The 27,215-nt window shown below is 35.7% G+C and overlaps 1 protein-coding gene across 11 annotated transcripts in view; it reads left to right on the top strand.

Moving 5' to 3' along the window:
* The window catches only part of Prrc2c (proline rich coiled-coil 2C), a 78,773-nt gene that overhangs the window by 15,065 nt on the left and 36,493 nt on the right, over positions 1–27,215 (top strand). For 7 of the 11 annotated variants that reach the window (XM_058574465.1, XM_046429954.2, XM_058574468.1 and 4 more), the window contains exons 2-13: positions 7,518–7,683; positions 8,595–8,772; positions 10,387–10,496; positions 11,570–11,695; positions 13,132–13,355; positions 16,326–16,408; positions 17,352–17,485; positions 17,567–17,654; positions 18,615–18,759; positions 20,961–21,014; positions 23,845–24,466; positions 26,825–26,994. In XM_058574465.1, the coding sequence (XP_058430448.1) occupies positions 7,572–7,683; positions 8,595–8,772; positions 10,387–10,496; positions 11,570–11,695; positions 13,132–13,355; positions 16,326–16,408; positions 17,352–17,485; positions 17,567–17,654; positions 18,615–18,759; positions 20,961–21,014; positions 23,845–24,466; positions 26,825–26,994 (2,046 nt within the window). In that variant the 5' untranslated portion in view covers positions 7,518–7,571. The remainder of the gene's footprint in view (positions 1–7,517; positions 7,684–8,594; positions 8,773–10,386; positions 10,497–11,569; positions 11,696–13,131; positions 13,356–16,325; positions 16,409–17,351; positions 17,486–17,566; positions 17,655–18,614; positions 18,760–20,960; positions 21,015–23,844; positions 24,467–26,824; positions 26,995–27,215) is intronic. The other 4 variants (XM_058574463.1, XM_046429955.2, XM_046429959.2 and 1 more) reach the window with 2 other exon arrangements.

Genomic DNA, 27,215 nt, shown 5'->3' with positions numbered 1-27,215 from the left:
TGCATTTCTGAGATAGAGATGTAAAAAAAATTGTTTTAGATCTTATATGTTACCTGTTTCGTTCTATTTCTGGTACTAACACCATTCCAGTGCTGTCAATTCTTTTGTAGACCCAAATTTTAACCCAGTGTTGTTTTTGCTTCTGTATGAGGGACTTCTTCTAACATTTCTATAGTACAGACCTGCTAGTTACATCTAACAAAGTGTTTTGTCTTCATTTTTAAATGATATTTTTGCTACATAGAGGATCCTAGGGGTTTTTGTTTTTCAGTACTTGAAGCATATTGATCTCTTCCTGTTTATGTCATTTCTAACCTGGCTTCTGCTGTTATTATGTGTGTTTTTCTACGCATAAAGTACCTTTTTCTTTTGTTGGCTTTTTATCATTTATTTTAAATGTTGTGGCTTTTTAATTTGATTTTTATGCTTGGGTTTTGTTGAATCTTTGGAATCTGGGTTTATAGTTTTCATCCGATTTGTAATATTTTTGGCTATTTTTTTCAGTCTGAGCCCAGTATTAATTACACATGCATTAGGCTGGATGGAGTTGCTGAGGCTCATGCGTACTGTTTTTTTTATTTGCTAGTTGGATTTTTTGTTTGTTTTTTAAGGTTCTTCTGTCTTTTATTTTGAATAGTTTTATGATGGCTTTAACTTCAAACTTTCCTTCTATAGTATCTAAAATGCTGCTAAACCTATCTAGTGTATCTTTCATTTCTAAAAGTTTCGGTGTTTTGTATCTTTCGTGTCTCTGTATTCCATCTTTATTGTAGTTTTTGGACATTAGATGCGATTATAAAATAATTAACCTTGTTCACTAATTCTAACATCTACAATAATACTGTTTTAATTTCAGTTGATTGATTTTTCTCTTTACTGTGTTTTTCAATTTGTTCTCAGACAAATTGAAATAAATTGGTCTTTTTAAGTGTTGCTTTAAGATTGTTAGATAAGATCACAGCACTTTTTTACCTTAGGGTGGTTTTTAGCCACTATTGAAGCACTGAGTATTCTATACAATGCCTAATGAATCATCTGTCTCCCCCCACCCACCCCCTTGTGGGATTTGAACCCAGGGCTTTTGCACATGCTAGGCAACCGCTATATCCACAGCCCTTTTAATTAATTTATTTCTTTATTTTACTTACTTATTTATTTTTTGAGGCAGTCTTGCAAAATTGCTTAGGCTGGTCAAAAACTTGCTCTTAAAGTTTTTGGGATTGTAAGTGTGTGCCACTGTGCCCAGCTTCAAAATGTGTTTTTAGTCTCACTTGTGAGAATAGGCAGTATTTCCGGCTCTTTTTGAGCTCCAGGCACTGTTCTCTGGTCTTACCCTGTGGTTCATTCCTGGCTTTAGGGTAGTTTCTTCACATGCACAGGTGAGGTGATTTTTTTTCCTGCAGATCTGTAGCATTTTCCCTTTGTGTAGTTCTCTTCTTTCCTATAGTATATCCTAGCTACTTGTTCTCCTGAATGCTCAGCTCTGTGCTAGGGTATGGGAATTCTTCATACATAAGTTCAGACAGCTCAGTTCCCAAATATCTGGAATACCTGTCCTCTTTGCCTAATATAATCTGTTGTTATATGCATATGCATTAACTCATTTGTACCACGAGTCCAGTTTTTTAGTTTCAGAAAAGAAGGTAAATCTAGTTCCCATTGCTTAATCTTGGTTTTGAGATAAGACTTCACCAAGTTGCTGAAGCTGGCTTGAACTCAAGATTCTCCTGCCTCAGTCTCCCGAGCTGCTGGGATTACAGGCATTCACTGCTGCGCCCACTGCCTGTTTTTCTTGATCGTTGCTTCTTAGGAAATTCTTAGGCAGCCATGTTTCTTTGATTTATTTTGGGTCTCCAAACAAATTAAACTTTTAAAGATCGTAAATTATACAAAATGAAGCTGTCTTGATGAAGGTGCCTTTTCTGAATTAGTTGAATTCTTCAATATTTTGGCTTTTTTAAGCAGTCTGCATTTTTAACATGTCACTGGCATTTATTTCTCTGACACATACGTTGCTTGAAGTTTCAGGGTATCTGCCTGACTTTTCAGAAGCAAGACAACAGAAAGCACGTGGGCTAAGTTAAACGTTAGGTTTAAAATGAAGGCCCCATGATTAACGGGCAAGCCATTTGAGTGCAGTTGCCCTTTCTTACTCATCCAGTCCTATTCTTTATGGCTACAGATTTTCTGCTGTTAGGAATGCATATTCTTTTAGCAGTAGATGCTGTACGTCATAGTTTCTCTTGGATTGAACTATCTTTTTTTTCTTTTTTAGAGAGAGAGAGAGAATTTTTTTTAATATATATTTTTTAGTTTTCGGCGGACACAACATCTTTGTTTGTATGTGGTGCTGAGGATTGAACCCGGGCCGCACGCATGCCAGGCGAGCGCGCTACCGCTTGAGCCACATCCCCAGCCCTGGATTGAACTATCTTGATTGCATTTACATTGCAGTCATGTACATATTTGTGATTTACCTATTTTTCTGGCATACTAGGTACTATAAAACATAAAGACTCAAACTTCTGCAAGCATCAATTTTCTCTCTTCTAGTGCTCTGAGTAGCTGAATATTTTTCTACCCTTCTTAGCTCAGACAGGATACCCACTGTGAATTTTGTTTACCTTTTATTTGTGAAAGAACATATACTGAAGAGTATATATTGAGACAGTTTATTCACAGTGGAAGGAAGACTTCTTTTAGAATGTTGAACTGTAAAGAGCTATGTACCTCTTCATTTTCAGGAACAATTGTGTGCTGGGGTTTCATATTTGGAAATTACTTATAATTTATAGAGAAGTTTTTTGTTTTGTTTTTTAAGTTGTTTTTACCCTATTATATTTAAGATACACAACATGCTGCCTTGATAAACATAATGAAATGACTATTAAAACTAAGTAAATTAACCTGCTCAGCACCTCCATAGTTACCTTTATTTGTGTTAGGAATACCTAAAAGCTACTCTTAGCAAATTTTCATATATAATACTCTGCTATTAACTGAAATCCTCAGGTTGTTCACTGGATCTTTAGACTTGTTCGTCCTACATAACTGCAAGGCAATACCTTTTGACCTACTTCTAATTTCCTCTTCCTCACCCCTTGCAATCACCATTCTTCTCTTTCCTTGTATCTGAGCTCTCCCCAAACCCCCAAGTTTACACACACACACACACACACACACACGAACACTGGGTTGTGTTTGTAGTATTCACCTGTGTCTGGCTTATTTCATTTAGCATGTCTTTCAGATTCATCCTTGTTGTTACAAATGGCAATGTCTCCTTTATCACCTTTTTTTTGGTCTGGGGATTGAACCTAGTGCCTTGTGCATGCTAGGAAAGCACTCTGCCACTGAGCTACAGTCCCAGCCCAGTGTCTGCTTTCTTAAGGCTGAAAAATATTCTCTGTGTATGTGTTTGTACCTGTCCATATATATCTCATTTCTTTATGCATCATCTGTTGATAAACACTTTAGCATTTGATTGTTTCCCCACTTAGCTATTGCAAATATGCTACAGTGAATATGGGAACATTATCTTTACGAGGTGATAATTCATTTTCTTTAGGTGTATATACCCACAAGAGGGATTACAAGGTCATATGTTAGTGTTTATTGTTTATTTTTTGAGGACTCTCATACTGTTATTCATAGTACCCTACTGATTTACATTTCCACCAACAGTGGACAATGGTTGCCTTTTCTTCACATCCTTAAAAATGACCTTGCCATCCTGACACGTGTGGTTTTGATTTGTTTGATGATTTGTAAAGTTGAATACCTCTTCAACTACCTGTTGGCATTATTCTGTGTTCGTCAGAAAGATGTTTATTCAGGTTCTTTGACTGTTTTTAAAACTGGTAGTGTGGGATTCCCCATTGTTTTGTTGTGTTCTGTATATTTTGATTATTAACTCCTTAATATTTTCTCCCAAGCTGTGCCAAAAGAATTTTAGTTTGATTCAGTCCCCTTTATTTTTACTTTTGTTGTCTAAGTCTTTGATGTGATATCCAAAATCACGGTCTCTATCAAGGAGCACTTCCCCTATGTTTTCTTCTAAAAGTATGGTTTCACATTGCATTTAGCTCTTAAATCCATTTTGAGTTGGGTTTCGTGTATTGTGTTATTAGAGTCCATTTTCAAGCACCATTTATAGACTGTCTTTCCCCAGGGTTTCTTGGCCCTGTCAAATTAGTTGGACATATGTATTTGGATTTATTTGGGGGCCATTTTGGTTTATGGTTTCATTGTGTATCTGTGCCAGAACCATACTGTTGGATTACCACAGCTTTGTAATGTAATTTGAAATCAAGAGTATGAAGCCTTGATCTTTTTCTTTTCTTTCTCAAGATGGCTTTGAGCCAGATGTGTATATACACACACACACACACAAACTTGTAGTCCCAGCTACTTGGGAGCTTGAGGCAGCCCAACAACTGGGCAACATTGTGAGACCCAGTCTTTAAAAAGAGAGAGAGAGAGATTTGTCTATTTGGCATCTTCTGTGGCTCTGTGCTTATTTTAGATTTTTTTTTCTATTTGTGATAAAAATGCCACTAGAATTTTAATAGGAATTACATTCAATCAATAAATCACTTTGGCTATTATGGACATTTTAACAGTATTCTTCCAGTGTGTGAGCATGGAGTATCTCTATTTTTGTCTTTGATTTCTTTGATCAGTGTTTCATAATTTTCAGTGTCTAGATCTTTTGTGTCCTTGGTTAAATTTATTCCCGAGTATTTTATTCTTTTTGATGCTATGGTTACTATATTGTCTTGGTGGTTTCTTTTCATAGATCATTTTTGGTATACAGAAATGCACCTGATTTTGTGTCCTGCTTCTCACCAAATTCATTTATTCATTTTTTGTGAAGTCTTTAGGATTTTCTACATATAGGATTATGTCATTTGCAAATGGATAATTTTACTTCTTCCTTTCTGATTTGAATGGCTTATTTCTTTTTCTTTCCTTACTTATATAGCTAGTACGTCAATACTCTCTCAAATAGAAGTGGGGAGAATGGGCATTTCTGTTCTTACACCCGATCTTAAAAAGAAAGTATTTTTCATTGATTTCGATGTTAGCTCTAGAATTTATATAGATGACCTTTATTGATGAGGAAACTTTCTTCCATTTCGTCCTTTTTTTTTTGTTGAGAATTTTTATTATGAAAGTGTCCTAAACTTTATCAAATGCTTCTGCATTTATTGAGATGATCGGGTGTTTTTTTTTTGTTGTTGTTGTTTTTATGTTGATGTGGTATATAACATTAATTGGTTTGCATTTGTTCGATAAACCTTGAATCCCTGAGATAAATTACATTGGATCATGGCATTCAGTATTGATGTGTTGAATTCAGCTTGCTGTTATTTTATTGAGGATATTCATATCTGTGTTCATCAGAGATACTGACATGTAGCTTTCTTATGTGGCTTTGGTATCAACATGGTGCTGTTCTCATGAGTTTGAAAGTATACACTATACTTCTGTTTTGTGGTGTTTCAGAAGGATTTGCATTAATTGTTTTTGTTTTTTATTAGGGAAATTAAAATTCACTTTATGATTCCTTTCAAACACTGACTTTCTGCTGGCTAGAATGAAATCAGATATTTTATAACCCTTTTGGTTAAATTGTGATGCTGCATTGTTTTCCTCAGTTGTGAAATTGAATGTTTTTATACATTTGTCTACTTTTATTTCTCTGGTAAATAGTCTCTTCATAGCCTTACAGTTAGTCGTCTTCAATTTATTGAGTTTAGACCGTATATACGGTACTAAAAATATATATGTATATATATATATTTTTTTCAAACATAAGAGATTTTCTTTGTTGCTTCTCAATTTTTTAACCACCACATCCCTCTTCCCTCTTAAGCAGAATGTTGGTAGGTTTGTTTCTTAAAACCTGGATATGAAATAGTTGCCTGTGTTCTGATATAAGTTGTAACTATACTCAAAACAAAGAAATAAGCAATGGGGTACATTCTTTAGGCCCATAGAGTGTTGCACTGCATATATTAATTTGAGATGATCAGTTAGTAACTGAAAAGCCATAGTAGTAGAAGACATTTCTTTCAGAGAAGAACTTAGATGAGAAGAAAATTGAAAGATAGAGAATCCAAAGGTAAGGCTTGACTTTAATTGGAAGGGAGGTTGTGGATGGGAAGATGCAATGATTCTAAAACTACTTAGAATCAAAAATAACAATTGATGCTCAGCCTCCTCCTCCCATATTGGTATATTTTAAGTCCTCAGGTGATATTAATGTGTAGTGAGTGTTTAGAATATTTCTATTTACAGTAAGTCTTAAGCTTTTTTCTTGGAATTAATTTGGAGAATTTGTTAAAACACGCGACTGGGACTGTAGAATTTCATTTCTAACAAGTTTCCAGAAGATGTGAGAACCACCGTAATAATAGGTGAAAGAAGGAAAGGATGGATGTAGATGCAAGTAGGCTTGTATATTGGCTTCTGGGAAGTTTAGGGAGTTTCTTTCTTATCATGTCTCTTTCTCATAGAGGTATAGGAAGACTCTTCCAAAGTGCTGCTTGAGTAGGTATTACAAGAGGTGCAGGATTTAAAGGTTCTTAGATGTTAACCATCAGATGGGGGACCAAAGCACAAATTGACTTTTTCTTGGTAAATCAGTTCCTTTCTTTTGCCTGATAAAATATCTCCTTGAATCTTAATTTTGCCATAAAGTGTGAATATTTACTATTCCTCTTTTGTATGTTTTTCTACATGATAATAAATCGTGTGTTAGTGTAAATCTTTTGGTAGCTAATGAATCCGTTGCATTCTAGCTCAAGGGAGGTAATTTATTATAAATGTGTATGTGCAAAGCTATGCTATCTTTTACACTTGTGCTTCTATTCTCAATGTTTTTAGCTCTGGTGCAGTTAGCTAACTTTTGCCCTGTTTCTGCCCTAACACCTCCAGAAAAATCTCTCAGATTGATGTGTGTTCCTACCCACTTAAATTGAAGGGGAATAGTATGAAAGAGAACTGTGTCCCTTTCTCCTGTTTATTAATAGACTAGATTCGGGTCAGGATGTGTCTTGCACATTTAGGGGAATGATGATGTCTTTCTAGTGTATTCGAGTCCCCTACATGTAGGATAATGATGCCAGTCATTTCAAAGCTCTTAGGTTGAATAATGTATCAATTAAATAAATAATCTTCATAGATTCATTATATTTGAACTGTTCTTCTCAGCATGAATTATAATAGCCATCATTCTCTGTGATGCTGTTAAGCTATTATAAACCATAAATAATATTATTTGCCAAGTTCATCGTAGTTTATTGTGATTAATTTTGTCACATATTGGCTATTGGAATTTGATATCAAAGAGGTCTGTGAAATTGTCATTGGTGTGATTTACTGAAAATTAATATCTTCGTTTTATCAGTTTTTTAAAAATTTTTCAATTAACATTTGAATTTGTAAATGCTTTTAGTCAACTAATTCTAAAATTTTCCTCCTCATGTTTCATTCTTATGTCCATTTTAAAGACTGATTTTAAAGGGTGTGGCAGGAGGTTTTGGACTAGATGTGTTTCCACCGAAATGTCGGAGAAGTCAGGCCAGAGCACAAAAGCAAAGGATGGGAAGAAGTATGCAACACTCAGTTTATTTAATACTTACAAGGGAAAATCACTGGAAACTCAGAAAACTACAGGTGAGTAGTTCTTATGGTCTTGCTTTGTTATTGTAGATGACATGTCCAAACTGCTGCTGTTAGAAGCTGGGACTGGCCTGATGGTTCAGTCTCTTTTACACTGGCCTTTTTTGTATGCACACATGTTTAGGAGATATGAATTAAATATCTGACAAAAGAAATTTTGTACCTTTAGTAGCCTTTTAAAGTGTTTTTCCTCTTTGTTGTCAGGAAAATATGTAGAGCAATTTGATTTCAAAGGGAATTTACAGTCTGTGAAATTAATAGGCATAGAGCTGTATATTAGATCATGCATTTATTAAGTATTAAGTAGAGAAAGTCTAAATTTCTTGTTTTATTTTTAATTTTTTTTATTCCTTGAACCCAGTGTATACAGTGAAAATTATACCATTTATGGTATATTAGCAGTGTTGTTGGACATATAGTCAACATGTTCTGTAATATTCCAAGTTGTTTAGTTTGGAATAGACTCCCTGAAAAAATTCCAAGTCTAGCATTATCAACAGGTTTACTGTTCTTTGCTTTGCTTTGTTTTGTTTTTTTCATAGCATATTGGGTTGCATTTATTAGAATTGTGTTTTGGTTGTGAATTTGTGTTTTGTTTGAAATCGGAAACTCACTATTGCCAGGCTGGCCTCGAACTCCTGGGCTCAAGTGGTCTTCCTGTTTCAGCCTCCTAAGTAGCTGGTATTTAGGGATGTTTCACTGTATAGAGGTATAGGCTGCATTATTAGAATTTTTGAACTTTCTGTTGAATGACTTGATTGTTTAATGTTTCTACATTTAATTATATGTTGCAAGAATGAATGGAATCATTGAAAGATTGAATTAATTCTTGTTTTCTGTATCGTTTGAATAAAGCAGGTGATAAAATAGATGTTCTAAGAAAATTGATGTTATTGATCTTTTAGTTGCAGCTCGACATGGGTTACAAAGTCTTGGAAAAGTTGGTATTTCACGGCGCATGCCCCCACCTGCTAACCTTCCAAGTCTCAAAGCGGAAAACAAAGGCAATGATCCTAATGTGAATATTGTGCCTAAAGATGGCACAGGATGGGCATCAAAACAAGAACAGCATGAAGAAGAAAAGTGAGTCAATATTTGTTAAAGAAATGAAACAGTTCCCCTTTCTTTGTAGAGAAGTTATATTTGAGTACTTGCTATGTGCCAAGCAGTATGCTTCCCATTCTGCATATTTCATGCCCTTTTTGATTGATTTTCCTTACCAGTGAGGCTAGTAGTAGTATTTATTTATATTTGTCAGGGTAGAAGAAATGCTAGAATTGCTAATCACAACTTTGATTATGTCATAGCCTATATCAAGCTTCCTTCTCTTCCTCCTCTCCCTCCCTTAAGCAAATCAGTCTCTTTCTAATGAACAAGAAGTGGTTGTTACCTAAATTCTATTCTAAAGATTTCTGTCTGCTTGGTTGCTCCGGGATTGAAACTTTGCCTGGTATGTCATTGGCTCTCAGTATTGGATGAACAAAGAATTGGCAAGACAGCTGGGATAGAATTAGAAGTGTCTTTATTAATCATCACTCATTCAACGAATAATTAATCTTCTGTCAGACTTTCAGTTAACTGGCCAAGATGAATAGTAGTAATTTTGAAAGTTGGATGAGCATTTCAGTACTCAGTGAGGTTTTTTGCCTATATCTATTATCAAATTTTTATGCTCCTGTGTAAGGAGTTTTAAATAGTAAATTTGATCATTCAAGTACAAGATTGAGTGGACTTCTGGTCTGTGATTATTAGCTGTAGTAGAATTATTGTATACTAACAGGTCAGTTACAGGTCTAGTTGTACCAGAAATGCATTGTCATTTATTAATCCTTTTATTAAACTCTTTTCATTTTTAAGCATTACTACCTTATAAGGATTGAATAATAAAACTGTACACCCTTTTAAAAACCTTTTACTCGTGGAAATGGATAGGACAGGTTGCTGTTACCTGTTTGAAATTACAGTAATGAGTGCAGTGATGGACCTGTGGACTGCCAGATGGAGAGCTTTCCTAGTCTTAGCCCCCTGCTTACTGCACCAGTCCAGACTGTATGTATGCAGATACCTACATTTATAAAGGTTCACTCCTGGGCTGGGGCTCGGGCTCAGTGGTAGAGCATTTGCCTCACATGTGTGAGACACTGGGTTTGATTGTCAGCACCACATAGAAATAAGTAAATAAAATAAAGGTCCATCAACAACTAAAAATTATGTTTAAAAAATAAAAATAAAATAAATGTTCAGTAATTTTAGTGGTGATGGGGTGCTAGGGATTGAATGCAGGGCACTTTGCAACTGAGTACATCCCCAGCCCTTTTAACTTTATCTTGAGACAGGGTCTTGTTAGGTTGCTGAGGCTGCAAGTCCTCTTGCCTCAGCCTCCAAAGTTGCTGGGATTACAGGTGTGTACCACCTTACCCAGCTAATAAGTGGGTTTTGTTGTTGTTGTTGTTTTGTTTTTAAAAAACAAAACAAGCAATGATGTCATACCATTAGGTTATTCAAAGGTAGAAATGAATGGGTACAAAAACAGCTTAATTCACTTAAAGGGGTGTTGTAGAGGGAGACATTTATGGGAGATGCATCTGTAAGTGAATATGTAACCAAATTAATTTCTGTACAGATTTGCCTTACATGTAAGTGATTTTATTTAAATATGCAATATCTGAAATAATGGATTCATATTTTTTTTTTAAGAGCACCAGAAGTGTCACCAGCACAGCCAAAACCTGGGGTTGCAGCTCCCCCAGAAGTAGCACCTGCTCCCAAATCATGGGCCAGTAACAAGCAAGGTGGGCAAGGAGATGGTAAGTGGACATTAGCTGGGAAATCTGGTTAGGTTTAATAGTTACTGAGCAGCCATGCAGGAGATAAGGAGCAGACTGATTTGGTAGGATGGGAAGCTTTGTCAAAGAATATATTTAGATCCCTAGAAAGGATCTCTTAAAATCTCTTGGGCTACTTAAATTTCAATGTCAAGAGCCATTTGTGATCTAATGATAGTGTAAAGCCTCCCTTTTTAAGTACTATCCATTGCTTCGTGTTTTTAATCTTTACCCCCATGTGCCCAAAGCTGTACCTTCCACTTTTAACACATAAATGTATCCAGATGTTGTGTAGACTGTTAGAAACCATATTCATTTCAATCCCTGCCCACCAACTTCTCTGTTTCAATCATGCTGTTGTGATTTCCTGCATAGACAACAGCTAGAGGGTAGCCATAAAGCACAGTAGCTATGATACTCCGGTGCCCCTAAGGAATCATGAAATCCCTAGCAGAATTTAATTTTTCCATTTGCACTTCATGGAAGAGTTGATTCAGACCCTCAGGAACTAATAAAATTAACTCTTTTAATTTATAGAATCATAAAAAATAGACAAGTAGATAGATAGATGGTTGAACAGTGAGGTGCAGTTAGTTTATTAGGGGTAAAATTAAATAAAGGCAGTAAAGTAAATGAAGACATTTTAGTCTTACTTTGGTATTTGGCAGTGCATATTCATAAAAGTTTATTTGAGTGATACAGCTTAAACTAGTTCTTAAAAGTTTCTAGGAAAGGATTTTGGCTTGTTTTTGGAAGTAAAAGAACCCACAATAAAAGAGAAACAGAATTTAATTTTTTCCTCACTTGCTTCTCTTCTCAAATAAATCTTTTCGGAAATATCTGGCAGGTTTGTTTCTTAGGTTGTTATCTCCTCATGGCTGTTCATTAACTTTTCGAAGGATTTGAGTTAAATTTTAGAAGACTTACGGATATGAACAGTGACAAAATGTGGAATGATTTATTAGAAAGATGCAAAAAAGAACCCTGTCCTCGGAGGGTTGATTGAATGATCTTTGTAAAAGTTATCTTTCTTCCCCCACCCCTCAAACCCGTAGGAATCCAGGTGAATAGTCAGTTTCAGCAGGAATTTCCCAGCCTGCAGGCAGCTGGGGATCAGGAAAAAAAAGAAAAAGAAGCAAATGATGACAACTATGGACCTGGACCCAGTTTAAGACCACCAAGTAAGAGAATTTTCTGTTCAATAAAATTACAGAATGAGATTATAACTGTGCAGTGGTCTTGAATATTTATGGCTTGCCTAGTTTGAAAAGACAGACCAGTGCTGCATTCACTTGTTATTCAAACATGACTTTTGTAATAACTATATCACTGTAACTTGACAACATGTTAGAAATGTATAATCAAAATTTACACTTTGGCAAGGTGCTTCGGTGACTACTTTGTACACTCATCTTTGGTCTTCTTGACAGTAGTAAAAGTTTTTGAACAGCCTTCCCCAGTATACACTTGTTTATTTGTGAATTATATCTACTTATTACTGTCTTTAATATTCAGTGATTCCTTGCTTTCTGAACTCAAACCAAGGAAACTAAAAACAAAAATATAAGTGTAATTCTTACATTTATATTTCTTTCCGATTGTTTTTTTGCCAAATCTGAATAAATTATCTTTTATTTGTTAAATCTTCGTAATGTGGCCAGTGAGTTCATAATAGGACTCCACTGTTTTGTTTTTTCAGTTGAATTTTCACCCATTATCTATTTCTGAATAACAAATTTGGCAATGTTTGTTTAGTTTGTTGTCTTAACAACTAAACTGGGTGTATGATTTTCTACAGTATCTGAGGGTCAGGAATCCAAAATAGGATATAGCCAAGGTCGCAGTGAGCTAAGCTGACAGCTGACACAATTTTAACTGGAGAAAGACAAATATGTCCCGTAACTGAAAAAAAGCCTACAATCTTTTATAACCTAATCTGGAAAGGCTATGCTATCACTTCTGCCGTCATCTACAGGTTGTATAGGCCAGCCCTGGTGAACTGCATGGTGTGACTTCACAGAGAGCTGAATTCCAGGAGGTAGAGACCGTTTAGGCCATCTTGAGGCAGGCCACTACACCAGGTTTCCTGGCAAAACAATGTAGCAGTTTCATTTGGTTAATTTCTTTAGTTTACCAGATAATCTCACTAAATCTGCTGTCAGGACAGATGTCACTAGCAATGACTGACTGAAAACAAATGAGAGCATCATTGTTAACCTTCCCTCAAGAAAATTCACCTATCTTGTCCTGAAACATGTCCATCTGTCACAGCCACCAAATGCAAGCAATTATTTTAATGTCTTTGTCAAATGCTGATCAATTCTTAGAGAGAATTCTAATATCCACCCCCCAACCCTCCACACACATACACTCAAAAACTCACTCCCATATTGGCTTGTGAGGGCAACCTCTGAGCAGCATATCTGTTTGGAAGCCACTGCTCTAGAATACCCAAAACACCTTGGGAGCATTGGTGGTGTCCATATTAAACCTTCCCTGTTCCTTTATGGTACTTACTTGCTTATATTTTCTTTGAAATATGTCTGGATTGGTTTTGTTGTTCCATTTTCAGACTTTTTTTTTCCCTTACCCCTTTGTTTCTGTCTGTTCGTACCAGATGTTGCTTGCTGGAGAGATGGTGGAAAGTCTGCTGGCTCACCCTCTTCATCTGATCAGGATGAGAAACTTCTTGGCCAGGATGAAGGCACAGCTGTGACATCAGAACAAAATGACATCCTCAAAGTGGTGGAAAAGAGGATAGCTTGTGGCCCTCCACAGGCTAAGCTGAATGGACAGCAGCCTGCCCTTGCTTCCCAATGTAGAGCTATGATGCCTCCTTATGTGAGTATTGCTAAATAAGCAAGTGCCCAAGAAAGGGTTGTTTTTGATTCGGGATCCAAAGAGAATTGGAATGAGGAAAAGATTTAAATCTTTGTTTTTGAGCATTTTCTTTGATTATAAATATAGGAAAGAAATCATAAGGATATCAGCTCTGTTTATCATTTATAGGTATCATGTATCTATTCTTATTACATTACAGTCAGTATGACTTAAAAATAGTTATTAGACCACTGGCAGATCACAATAAGTATATACATACCATATATTAAATTCTTTTTAAAATATTAAAATAGAATTTTAGTATAATTGTTCTTTGTATTACTATGTATTTTAGGCTACAGATTTGAAATACTTCTCTGAGAAGAGATCCATTGGATATAGCAAATTGCCCAAGGCACAAAAAAGGTTAATACCTACATTAGCTGGGAAGGATGGCACATTCTTGTAATCCTAGGCAGAGGAAGGAGCCAGCCAAGTTCAGAGCCAGCCAGGCAAGACCCTGTGTCAAAAAATAAAAAGGACTAGGAATGTAACTCATTGGTAGATCACACCTGGATTCAATCCCCAGTAAAGACTTACAGGGGGAATGCACAGTGCCATTATTAACATTTAAAAAGAAAACTAATTCCTTATGATTCTGAAATATGATCATGTCATTATCCCAGTTTCTTTGACTGTAATTGTGATCCTTGCAACATCCTTTTCTTGAGAATGGTTCATATTTCTCTTGTTATCTGTGGGTACCTCTCGTTTTCAAAGTTTATCTGTTTAAATTGTTATCCTTGGGAGTTTATGAGAGTCTGGATTTTGTTGATTCTACCTATATGTGCATGTTTCATAAGTACTTCTGACCTTGTTGTTTCCTGTACACTAATAATTAGCTCCGGTGCCCTCGCTCTTTTGTTTGCTTTCAGTCTGCCGTGAAGTTTTACAATAATTTACATCTTTCTAGGTAACTACATTTACATTTTTCAGAAGCTGAATTACTCATAAAAGAGAAATTTAGTACTAAGTTTGTAGTTTTAACTTCTAAGTATTCGAGTTCTAAATATCCATCATATTTTCTATTTCTTTTTTCTATTTTTAACCATTATTTAATTAAATATTATTTAGAATTATAGAGAAATTATTTAATGAAATTACTTATTAAGTATTTTATGGGGTCTGGGGATATAGCCCAGTGATAGAGCGTGTGCTTTTTATGTACAAGGTTCTGATTCAGTCCCTAGTTCTAGAACTAAGATGTTTGGGAGTATGATAAGTATTTTTTAATATATATTTTAATTGTTAATGGACCTTTTTTTATTTATTCTATACGGTGCTAAGGATTGAATCCAGTGCCTCACACATGCAAGTGCTCTACCACCAAGCCACAACCCCAGCTCTGATAAGAATCTTATGCTGACCTGTCGTTGAAAAATGATTCATAGCCAACTGTTTGTTTCCTAATAGTGTTCTGAACTATTGTGCTACCAAAGTATTCTGAACTTCCAGGCATGGATAATAAGTTGCAGCAGAGAAGGAAAGGGGCATCTAAGTGGGTTTCATTCCCATTCAATGATTTTATTTGAATAGTGTTCTACTAAGTATCAAAAATGAAACATTTTAAAACCACTACTATCGATTGAGAATGTAAAGAATACCATATTAATTTTGTGGCAAATTCTTGAATTTTAAGTATTTCGGGTCACATGATCAGAAAGCGTATTTAATGTAACTTTACCTATGAACATTTTGGTTACTAACTTCATTAGAGATGTGTGATGGAACTAAAAATTCTCCAGAGTATTCTCCAAACAGAAGACTTCCACAATTAAGTTTTGGCTGCTATTTAATTAATTTTACTCCTTTCCTATCTAGGAGAAATTACCTCTTTAAGTAGCATGATCAAATAAATGTAGCCTTTCTTCAAGTGCAAGGTAGTTTTCTCCTCTCTCTCTTTCTTTTTTTTCTTTTTTTTTTTAAGAAAAACTAATCTTCTGTTTCAGGATACAAATTAACTGTTTAAGGAAATACAATAATATGTACCTAATCTGAGTTGGATATAAGCAAGTAGTAAATGACCAAGCATTCCTTCAAACCGTTCCCTTCCAAATCATGGGCGTTAGTGCCTTCATAATCTATCTTTTATTGTCTAAAGTTTAGCTTCTCAGTCTAGTTCCCAAAGAGTGCATACTCTTGAACTGTTTGAGCCTTGATTTGTAATTATCACCTGTGCAGTACTTGATTTAGTGTCCATTTTCTGCCAGCCACATGGCACACGCCTGTAATCCTGCTGGCCTGGGCAAAAGTGAGGCGCTAAGCAACTCAGTGAGACCCTCTCCCTAAATAAAATACAAAATAGGGCTGGGGATGTGACTCAGTGGTGGAGTGCCTTTGAGTTCAATCCCCAGTACCCAGTACAAACAAAAAAAGAATCCATTTTCTGTCACTTATCCATAGAAAATCTCCAAGTAGCTAGCTCCCTATTACCCTTAATTCTTTGAGATATGGATTATCCCTGACTGTAATATGAATTGAGATTCAGATTCATCAGTGACTGTACCTCTCACCGTATTTCTGTTTTTGAGAGAAAGTTCACATTATTTCCCATTCAAGTATTCTCACTTGGATAAGACTGCAGGTTTCTGGGGTATACATGTGTTTAATGTTGTCTTTTAAATTTTTCATGTCATTGCACAATCATTTTTTTCCTTTAATTTTATTACTAGGATACTGAAGTTACTCAGAATGTGCTCTAGTGACTGTGTTTATAAAGACTTGGTAGACGCAATAATTTACCCAATGGCTTGTTAGGGAGGGCAGGTGATACTGTATATCAGAGATAAATTGAATTAGTAATAATACTGCTTATTTTAACCATTCATTCTGTAAGTTATACTTTCAGGCCTAGTCAGTGATTTTTTGTTGTTTGTTTGTTTTTTAATTTAACTAAGGTTGCTTAATTCAATGATTTTGTTTTCTTCTCAGATGTTTCAGCAGTATCCAAGGATGGCATATCCTCCTCTTCATGGTCCCATGAGGTTCCCACCTTCTTTATCTGAAACAAACAAGTAAGGCTATTAAACAAAGTTTACAAGGAATATGTGTGTGTGGTTTGTGTGTATTTTTTCCTATAAAGATTTTTTTGAATTTTGAAACAATTGTGATGTTTTTTTTTCTCCTGTTCCCAAAGTACAAATTGCCACTAAAACACAATTGACTTGCTCTTATAAAATACTTTATTCTTTAAAAATTTGATTGAGCTGAGTGTGGCACTGAGTGCATGCATATAACCCCTGCAACTCAGGGAAGCTAAGACAGGACATTTGCAAGATAAGGTCCTGTCTCAAAACAAAAATGAAAAAGGGCTGGAGATGTGGTTCAGTGGTTAAGAGCCCCTGGGTTCAGTACTTAGTGCAACTCCCCGCTTTAATTGATATAAAATTCTGGTAATAGGAAAGCATGGTCCTAAAATTGATAATACTTTTTTCTCTCCTTTTTCTTTTCATGATGTAAATCACTCTCCATTTCTGTTTCCTTTTCGCTGAATGATACTTGAACATCCTTTTGAGTGATGGTTTTTCTATGTTATATATTTTGAAATTTGTTTTCATCATATTTTAGTATATTTGTTTTATTTTAAATATTTAAGAATGTTTAAGAACCATTTTAGCTATCATGTAAGAATTGTGTCTTTAAATACTTTCCTGTGTTGATGGATCACTGTTAATTTCTTCATACTCATGTCATTGCCAAATATTTTGTATGTCTTTTTAAAAAATAATAATAAATTAATTTTATTTATTTTTATGTGGTGCTGAGGATCGAACCCACTGCCTCACAAGTGCCAGGCAAGCACTCTACCACTGAGCCACAATCCTAACCCCCATTTTGTATGTCTTGATGTTGAAAGCATGTTGAATTGAAATGACCTAAATGCAATCTTTTCACATTCTGCCAATTTAGTATCATTAAAACTTTCATCTTTTCCTTTTGTAACATCCTTTTCACTAGAGGCCTTCGGGGAAGAGGTCCTCCTCCGTCATGGGCCTCTGAGCCTGAGCGCCCATCCATCCTCAGTGCATCTGAACTGAAGGAGCTTGATAAATTTGATAACCTCGATGCTGAAGCTGATGAAGGTTGGGCAGGTAAGAGGCAAAATTGCTTGAACACTTTAACTTTTTATATGCTTTTAAAGCATTCTTTCTGAGTTTTCCTTAATCTGACAGGTGCTCAGATGGAAGTAGATTATACCGAACAGTTGAATTTCAGTGATGATGATGAGCAAGGAAGTAGTAGTCCTAAAGAGAATAGCAGGTAAGTTGTTGGTGTATCTTTTACTACTACTAATATGAGTTTGTTGAAAGAATATTGGCTATTTATGAGTAGAAGTCTCATTCATAGACATTTGTTTTTTGTCTATAGAATTTCTTCATTGTCCTTCAAGGAGTTTTACTGAATTAGGGTGATTAATGAGTCAAAATAACACAGTGCAGCTAATCAAGGAGTTAAGGTTTGATATTTCTCAAGGAATAACATTTAAAATAAAGGGATGTTTAGATGCTTAACATCTAATGGGAATTATTTTGAGAGTCAGTATTAGTATGTACCATTTTAAAATGTTGCTTGCTTGACCCACTCTGTGTTTACAAAAATGGAAAAAATTCTTTGGGTTACTACAGCAGTTTCAAGTCCTTGATTTTTTTAATCTTGGCAAGCATGAGGGTCGTCGGAGTAGGAGCTTTCATATCTTCTAAAATAAAGGGGCATCAGAGTCAGGAATGTATGAGTAATATAAGTTTTTAACACATAGGAATTTCCATGCAATTTTTGGTATAGTTTCTCAGCCATAGCATTGTGATACACTATAGTTTCATTATCATTTATGAGATGCCTGTGATTTGAAATATTGAAGATATTATAGCTTGGTTCATCTTTTCATTTAATTAGAATACAGTTACATAGTATTTCCAGAAATACTTAGTTGAGTTCAGATAAGCATTTTAGGATCGAGGAGATTCAAAATGATGGGTTTATATTCCTTTTTGTCCGGTCCAAGTGTCCATATTTGCAACTACTGTGTTGAACTTTGTGCTTCATGATCATAAATCTGGACAGCCACAGTCCCCAGCCCACAAAGTGTATATTTATCTCCTTTTTTGGTATGTTGCCCATCCTGAAACTGTTCAGAAGTCATTTTTTTAACATACTGAAAATATATTTACTTATGGCAAAATCTATCCACTTTATTATTTCCTCTGCATTCTGACTCTTCAGTGAGGATCAAGGTTCCAAAACCTCTGAAAGCACTGAAAACCGAAAAGAAGCAGATGAAGTTTGCAACACTAAATCATCGTCTCAGACATCTGCTCAGCCACCAGTAGCAAAAGGTCCCTATGGGAAAGGACCTCCATTTAATCAGGTTTGTTGGGCTCCACGGGTCTTTGCCAGTACTGATACTTGGTGGATTAATTTTATAGAGTTGGAAGGGAACTGTATTTTTTAAAGTAGCCCTAAACCCCATCGTAGTTTTTACTGCATATTAACAGGTATTATCAGTATAGTAGCTAAAATTATCATACAAAAACTGACATTTTGCCTTTTTTTCCCCTTTGCAATTGGTCAGTCATGTCAAAATGTAGAGATAGTGCTGTTTTTCCAAAGTAAAGACAACATTTTGAAGCGATTTATCATTTACTGAAAACTATAAATCTTAGCCCCATGTATGAAATACAGCACCATCTTTTTAGGGAATCACAAATAGTATGGAAAGCTAAGAAACCTGAGTCATTTTGAATATTGTAAAGGAAGAAATGTATATGGGCAACAGGTACACTTGCTCTGACTTTTGAGATGCTAAAGGGTAGCTAGAGCTGCATTATACCCTGGGAGAACAGGGGTACGTACCTTCAGAGCATCCGCTTAACTCTTAACTAAGGAATCATAATATAGTCAACATATATTTGTTGCACTCATACAAAATACGGAAGAACGTGTTCCTTCAGGGAACTCAAAAGAGATGGCTCATAGCCTCTTTTTGGAAAAAAGAAGCCAAATACTTATGAACCACTCATTAGGGCTAGGGATGTAGCTCAGTGGTAGAGCTCTTAACCTAGCATGAACTAGTTTCATCCCCAGAATCTCAAAAACAACAACAAAGGAACCACTTATGAAGTCTTACATGTAATAAAAGGGAGTTTGGAATTTATTTTAAAGGCATTTTAGTGAGCCATCAATGAATAAATTAATTTCCCTGAAAATAAATGATTTTTCAAATAATTTTTTTTCATGTGCTGTTGGATTTAGTTTGCTTGACTTTATTGAGGACGTTTGCATATCTGTTTACCAGGGATAGTGTTGTGGTTTTTTTGTTTTTTGTTTTAGTTCTTTTTAGATGTACACGATAATAGTGTATTTTGATTAGTTAGATGTATATGGAATATAACCCATTCCAATTAGGATCCCATTCTTGTAGCTGTACACAATGTGGAGTTGTACAGGTTATGTATTCATATATGACCCAAATGAAAGTTATGTGTAGTTTATTCTGTTGTCTTTCCTTTTCCCAACCCTGCTCCCTTCCCTTCATTCCCCTTTATCTAATACAGTGATTTTAAATTCTTCCCCTTCCTACTCTGCCTTGTTATGGGTTAGCATCCATATATCACAACATTTGGCATTTGGTTTTTGGGGACTGGCTTATTTTGCTTAGCATGATAGCCTCCAGTTCCATCTATTTACCGGCAAATGACATAATTTCATTTTTCTTTATGGCTGAGTAATATTCCATTGTGTATATGTACCACATTTGCTTTCTCCATTCATCTGTTGAAGGGCACTTAGGTTGGTTCTATAGCTTGACTGTTGTGAATTTTCAATTTTTTTTTTTTTTAAGAGAGAGAGAGAGAATTTTAGTATTTTTTTTTTTTTTTAGTTTTCGGCGGATACAACATCTTTGTATGTGGTGCTGAGGATCGAACGCAGGCCACATGCATGCCAGGCAAGCGTGCTACTGCTTGAGCCACATCCCCAGCCCCAATTTTTCAAATTTTTATTCATTCATTCATTAGTATTGGGGATTGAACCCACAGGTGCATTAACACTGAGATACATCCCGGGCCTTTTATTTTTTTGTTTTAAGAAAACATCTCTTTAGGTTTTTTAGAGTCCTGGTAAGTTGCTGAGCCTGTCCTGGAATTTGTGATCCTTTTGCCTCAGCCACCAAAGTTATTTGGGAATTATTGGCATACACCACTGAGCCCAGCTCAAATAATATTTTAGTAGATATGTTGAATTCATTGGCATGATGGAGAATGATAATTTCTTCACAAAAGACTTAAGGGAAGTTTGCCATTAGGAAAAAAAAAAAACCTATGAAAAGAACTGTGTTTATATAAATAAAATTTAATAGTTAGAGGTATACCTCTCCCTATCCAGGTGAGAATTACTTCACTAAAATTCTGTACTTTCAAAGTGCATTTGAGATCTAGTCTTATTAAACTCTAGAGCAATTCTACAGAAAGTAATATTATGGTGAGTGATGGATGTACTTTTATTAACAAGAGAAAAGGACAAATGGGCTTCTTATCTGATTACTTTTTAGTAATTCTTTCTTTGTAATAGGAACGTGGACCATCTTCACATCTGCCACCACCTCCAAAATTGCTTGCACAACAGGTAAGTTTTAAGTACATTCAAGCGCCCCATATACTCTACCTTTCTTCTTATTGCCCTTGCTAGTAAAGACAATCCTTTAACTTTTTCCCTGGATTCCAATCTGTGTCATTTCCTAATGTTCTTGTGACATGACTTCGGGCCTTGCCCTTCCATCCCTCCATAGTGTCTACCCTGCTTCTCTGTTCTTCCTCATAGCAGAATTCTTTTAATGAGTTATGTACACATTTTTGCTGCTCATTTATTAACCCTCTCCAGGTAACCTTCGATCTTCCACTATACCTTTGAAATTATTACTGCCAAAGTCAGCGACAACTTTGATCTTGAAAAATCCAGTTATCTTGTCTTCATTGTATTGTAACAGCATTGTTGATGTAATTTATTTCTCCAGACTTAAAACATTTCTTTTAAAAACTTGGTCCGTGACTCACAATATTTTGTGTGATTCATCATTTGCTCAGGCTGAAACCTGGAAGTACTCTTAGCTTTTCCTTCTTTATTATTCATCATTCAGCTTTGGCTATCAACAAATTATCACCTCTACTTGCTACTACTCATCTGAACCATTGACATAGGGTTTTTTGTTTGCTTGTGGTACTGGGAAGTGAATTAAGGCGCACTTGACCGATGAGCCACGTCCCCAGCCCTTTTCTTTAGAGAAGGGTCTCACTGAATTGTTTTTGCCTGTGCTGGCTTTTGCTGAGGCTGGCTTTGAACTAGCTATCTCCCTGCATCGGCCTCCCAAGCCCCTGGGATTATAGGTGTGCCTCGCCACACTAACCTGAAATAGGTTCTTAACAGATCTTGCTTTCCTCTTAGGCTGCCTGCTCACCTGCTACTCAAAACACAAATTCTATCTACATCAATCATTCCTTGCTCTGATCTTTACCATTATCTTTCAGTGCCTGTCCACTTTTCATCTGCTATTCTCCATGGCTCATCACAGAAACTTTATTTTTATTGTTTTTTATTCCAGCCTCAAGACTTTTTACCTTGTCTTTCTTGTAACTTGAAGCTCTTTTTCTGGGATCATATTATGATCATAGTTACCACCACAGGTCTTCCCTGGCTGCCCTACTATGATATCTGCATCTACCATTTCTGCCAGCCCCCGTCCTCTTAACTACTGAAAACTCACTATATATAACATTTCTCTATACATAGAAGCCAAAATTAAAACACATGGAAGAAACTGTTGAAGAAACTTTCTGAACTTGAGTCTAAACGATTTCTTGAGTAAGACCCAAAAGTCATGAATTGTAAAAGGAAGAGAAATTGGTCAATTGGACTTTGAAAAATATCTTCTAAAAATGCAAAGATAAATTAGGAATCTAGAAAGATTCCTAGTACATCTGACAGAGCACTTACACTGGTCTATATATAAATAAAACCTTACAGCTTAATAAGAAGACAAATAGCCCACCAAATTGATTTCGAACTTTCTCTTTGTAAAAGAAAATACAGGAATGGCCAGTAAACACATGGAAAGTCAGTGGGGAATTTCAGAGTCAAACTACGTGAGATTTGCTACACACCTATGCTTGCCAAATATGGCAAGGATGTGGAGCAGCTGGCACTCTTACACATTGCAGGTGAATCTGTAAAACTTTATAACCACTTTGTAGAACACTTTTGCACTTACTTGTAAAATGTAGCATTTACATATGACGTGAGTTTTACTCCTAGCTATTTATTCAAAAGAAATAATATTTACACAAGACTCGTGCATGAATATTCATAGTCTTTTAATCGTAGTTAAAAATCTGGAAGCAGTCCACATGTCCTCCATAGATGAAATGATGTACCTGTACTGGAGTGCTATTTATCAATGAAATGGAGCAAACCGCTACTACACCAGATAACCTCAGAACCATTATTCTGAGCAAAAGAAGTGACACACAAAAGATACTATACCTTCATCCATTTATATGAAATTATAGGATAGGCAAAACTACTCAAGGTTAGGGTTAAGGGTTCTTGGCATCACAGGAAGGGGGGATAAAGTAGTAATTAAAAATGTATGTCTCAGTCACACATGTAATTACACATTTGTCCAAACTCGTCAAACCACACTAAAGTATGTGTATCACATTTTATACAAATTATACTTCAATGAAATCTGCATTAATTTTTTTTCTTTGTGGTTCAGCCTATTTTGTGCCTTTTTCATCCTGCTTGTTTTTGCATAGTTGTTGGCAGTCATTTTAAACTTCATCACTGTTGTTTTGTAACACAGTAATGAAGATGAAGACATTGAAACTTGAATCTCTTAGTGATCCTCTCTCTCTGCACTTTGGATTCTAAGTATCCTTCTCTGGTCTTTCAACGTGAGATATAATCGTCTCTACCCAGGCTGATTCTCGGAATTTCTTCTCCTTTTGGGTGTCATTGGCAGCACTGTCTCCCTCTACACTGTTTGTCGTCTTTATTTTGTTATTTGGCCCTTTGGTTCTTTCCTGTTATCCTTTAATCTTAACATGTTTCAAACGCGCCATTTTGGATATTTTGGAACTTTGGCATTTCTTCTCTTGACAGGTGCTGCTAAAGGACTCACTCTAAATTCTTTTTTTCCCTACATTTAGATATTGAGATTCAGTGTTGTGCTTTTAATTTCACTCAAATACCAAGTGAACAGTAATGTCTGGCACAATAAAGAGGTATACCGCCAATATTGAATGGCCTATTTAATCATTCTTGTCTTAATTGAGCAAGTTATAAAGATTAATGCTTTTTTTCCCTGTTATTTTCATGGGGTATTCCCCCCTACTTCCCCATCCCTCTGGTGCCCAGAGTTGGTCAGAAATAGAGTTCTCACACTCTGATAATGTTTCAGCATCCTCCACCTCCAGATCGACAGGCAGTTCCTGGAAGACCAAGCCCTTTCCCCCCCAAGCAGCAAGTCCCTGATGAGGATGAAATATGGAAGCAAAGGCGAAGACAACAGTCTGAAATCTCTGCAGCAGTAGAAAGAGCGCGTAAGCGGCGTGAAGAGGAAGAGCGAAGAATGGAGGAACAGCGGAAGGCGGCCTGTGCAGAGAAGTTGAAACGCCTGGATGAGAAGCTTGGCATTGTGGAGAAACAGCCGTCTCCAGAGGAAATCAGGGAAAGAGAGAGAGAGAAAGAACGGGAGCGGGAGAAAGAACTTGAAAAAGAACAAGAACAAGAGCGGGAGAAGGAAAGGGATCAAGAGAAGGAGAGGCAGCAGGAGAAGGAGAAGGAGCTGGAGAAGGAGCTGGAGAAGCAGAGAGAAATGGAGAAGGAAAGAAAGCAGGAAAAAGAGAGAGCATTAGAACGACAGAGGGAAAAGGAAAAAGAACTACAACAGATAAAAGAACAGGAAAGAGAATGCGAGTCGAAGAAAGAAAGGGAGAAAGTTGAGGAAAAAACAGAGCCCACAGAACCTGTTTTAGAGCCTGTGGCAGAAAAACAAGAAAGTGAGAACAGCTGTGACAAAGGTATGAGAGCCTTATCCCTCCTTCTGTAAACTTGACCAAGTTTCATAGTAGTTATACAAGGTGGGTACTCATGTGTTTTTAACGTAAAAAATCAAAATAAAAGTGATTGTTTTATGATAGCATTTGCAGGACAGAATATAGCCTAGAGTTAGGTTTTCATCTCAAAGTATTTCTTAAAGTTACTACACAAACCTCAGTTCTATTGTGTCTGCAGATATTTATTGGCTTCATAACCATAAGGTGGGTACTCATGTGTTTTTAACGTAAAAAATCAAAATAAAAGTGATTGTTTTATGATAGCATTTGCAGGACAGAATATAGCCTAGAGTTAGGTTTTCATCTCAAAGTATTTCTTAAAGTTACTACACAAACCTCAGTTCTATTGTGTCTGCAGATATTTATTGGCTTCATAACCATATACACTGATTCCCCCCCCCCCTAGTTTTTCTCCAAGACATTTATCTAAACAAAATGTCATTTGCTCATTTACATTTATACTTTTGAAGCTAAACTGTAGTAGAACTTAATGGGAATGTTGTATTGTCATAATTACATGACTGTAGACTTTTTGATTCTTTTCTAGACTGGTCTGTATAGTGTAAAACCTAAAGTTTATTTCTAATGAACAGCTCAAATTCAGATAGAAATAGTTTTATTTCATTAGGTATTCTGATGTGGAACAACTATAACTTTTTAAAACCACAAATTTTCTTTCTTTTCTCGTAGACACTGTTTCTTAAACTAATAAGGTTTTTTGTTTGTTTGTTTTTGTTTTGTTTTGACATATCAAAAGACTAAGAAGGGTACAGCCTGTAGCTCAGTGGTAGAGTGCTTGCCTAGCATGCAAAAGGCCCTGGGTTCCATCCCTAGCACTGAAAAGACAAAACAGAGAACTGAAAATAATATTTTATTTCTCTCTCTCTCTCTCTCTCTCTCTCTCTCTTTTAGTGAGATAAGGCCACATTGATTATTTTTTCTTTTTTGAGACTGTATTATTGATACTAGTCTTCTATTACATATCAAAAGCACTTAAGATTGCTCACAACACCAAAAAATGCAAATTAAGTTTTCTCACATCAGAATTGAATAGTATTATCATATGCTAATATCGATCAAGTGCAATCAGTACTTTGTGTTAGAGATAATACTAAGAGATAACCTTAGGAAATCTGACTAATAAAAATGTAAATTAGAAACAAGAAAATACATGTTTTAGTTCTAGTGCTGCCACTGAATACATGTTGACTCTGGTTAGTTAATTTAACATTTATTTATGTATATATATCACTCACTTTCTTTCTAATAATCTGTATTTTTGGTACTTTATTTTTAGCTAGGTTTTATCAGTAAGAGGTACCCATTTAATAAGTAACTTGCCTATGTGACTCTTCTCTAAAACTTTATTTTTTCTTTCACAAGACTCTTAATGTTTAATGTAGTACAGACAAGAAATGTTTTGTGATTCTTTACAGCATGCTTTTACATTAGTAAACTAAATTTCCTTTTAAAATTTATTTCTATTCGTCTGAGAATTTTTTAACAAACACCATTTTATAATTTTGACAGATAACATAATCAAGAATGAACATGACTGATTTTTCCTTGTGATGAAAACTTTTTGTGTATGCGGGTGACTCTCCCTTTAGTATAACACACTTGACAGACACCTTTTATTTGCAGAATGATATATGTTTGAATGTCCTCATTTAAACTCTAGTGGTTTATCTTTATATAGATAATAGTCACTTGGTCTTATAAGTAAACTAATGTCTTTTCATGTATGTATAGGCCATTTGTTTCTTATACAAGTCCTAGTGAGTAGGGGTATTAAGTGTTGTATTGAAGTACAATGAAAATAGGGGAATAGAATTTTAAGTGTCTTATCACAAATCAAATAGAGATTTTTGTGTGATGAAGCATTTGAGTCTGTGATCTCTCCTAAGCTTCCAGCCAGGTGTGGTGGCATACACCTGTAATCCTAAGAACTTGGGTGGCCCAGGCATTAGGATCTCAAGTTCGAGGCCAACGTCAGCAACTTATTGAGACCTTGACTTAATAAATAAAATAGGCTGGGGATGTAACTCAGTGGTATAGTGCTTCTGGGTTCATTTCTCAGTACCCAAAAAAAGAACCCAGCTTTATGGAAATCTAAGGTTTTAGACAATCTGTTACCTTGTTTATGGTATGGTTTTATACTATTAAAATGCGAAACAGTGTTTTGCAGTATTGAAGTTTTCCTTCCCCGTTTAAATTTACAGTCTCAAATCTAAAAATTTGATTTTATAATCTCAAATCTAATAATGTTATTACGTTATGGAAGTTGTGCTTAAAAACATCTTTGACTTTCTTTTTGGGCAGAGGAGGAGCCAGTTTTCACTAGACAAGACAGCAATCGTAGTGAAAAGGAGACCACACAAGTGCTCCATGAAGCAGAACCAGAATCAGGATCTCAACCTCGACCTGCTGTATTATCTGGCTATTTCAAGCAATTTCAAAAATCATTACCACCACGATTCCAGCGGCAGCAGGTAATGGTAAAACCATTTCATTATGTTTGTGTGATCAAAGATTTTTGTTCAGTGGACTGAGAAATTAATTTGACATAAAGCTTAAAATACTTACAGCACAAAAAAGGGGGATGGAATTCAGTGACACTCTACCACTGAGCTACATCCTCAAGCCCATCCACCTACTTTTTTTTTTTTAAAGACAGTCTCCCCCAGTTTCTCAAGCCGAGTTAAAACTTGTG

Source organism: Marmota monax, unplaced genomic scaffold (assembly GCF_021218885.2).
Source record: "Marmota monax isolate L192 unplaced genomic scaffold, Marmota_monax_Labrador192_F-V1.1 WCK01_AAM20220418_F8-fsc00055, whole genome shotgun sequence".
Taxonomy (NCBI): domain Eukaryota; kingdom Metazoa; phylum Chordata; class Mammalia; order Rodentia; family Sciuridae; genus Marmota; species Marmota monax.
The sequence above is the reverse complement of the archived record's forward strand: the minus strand, read 5'-3'. Positions and strand labels throughout refer to the sequence as shown.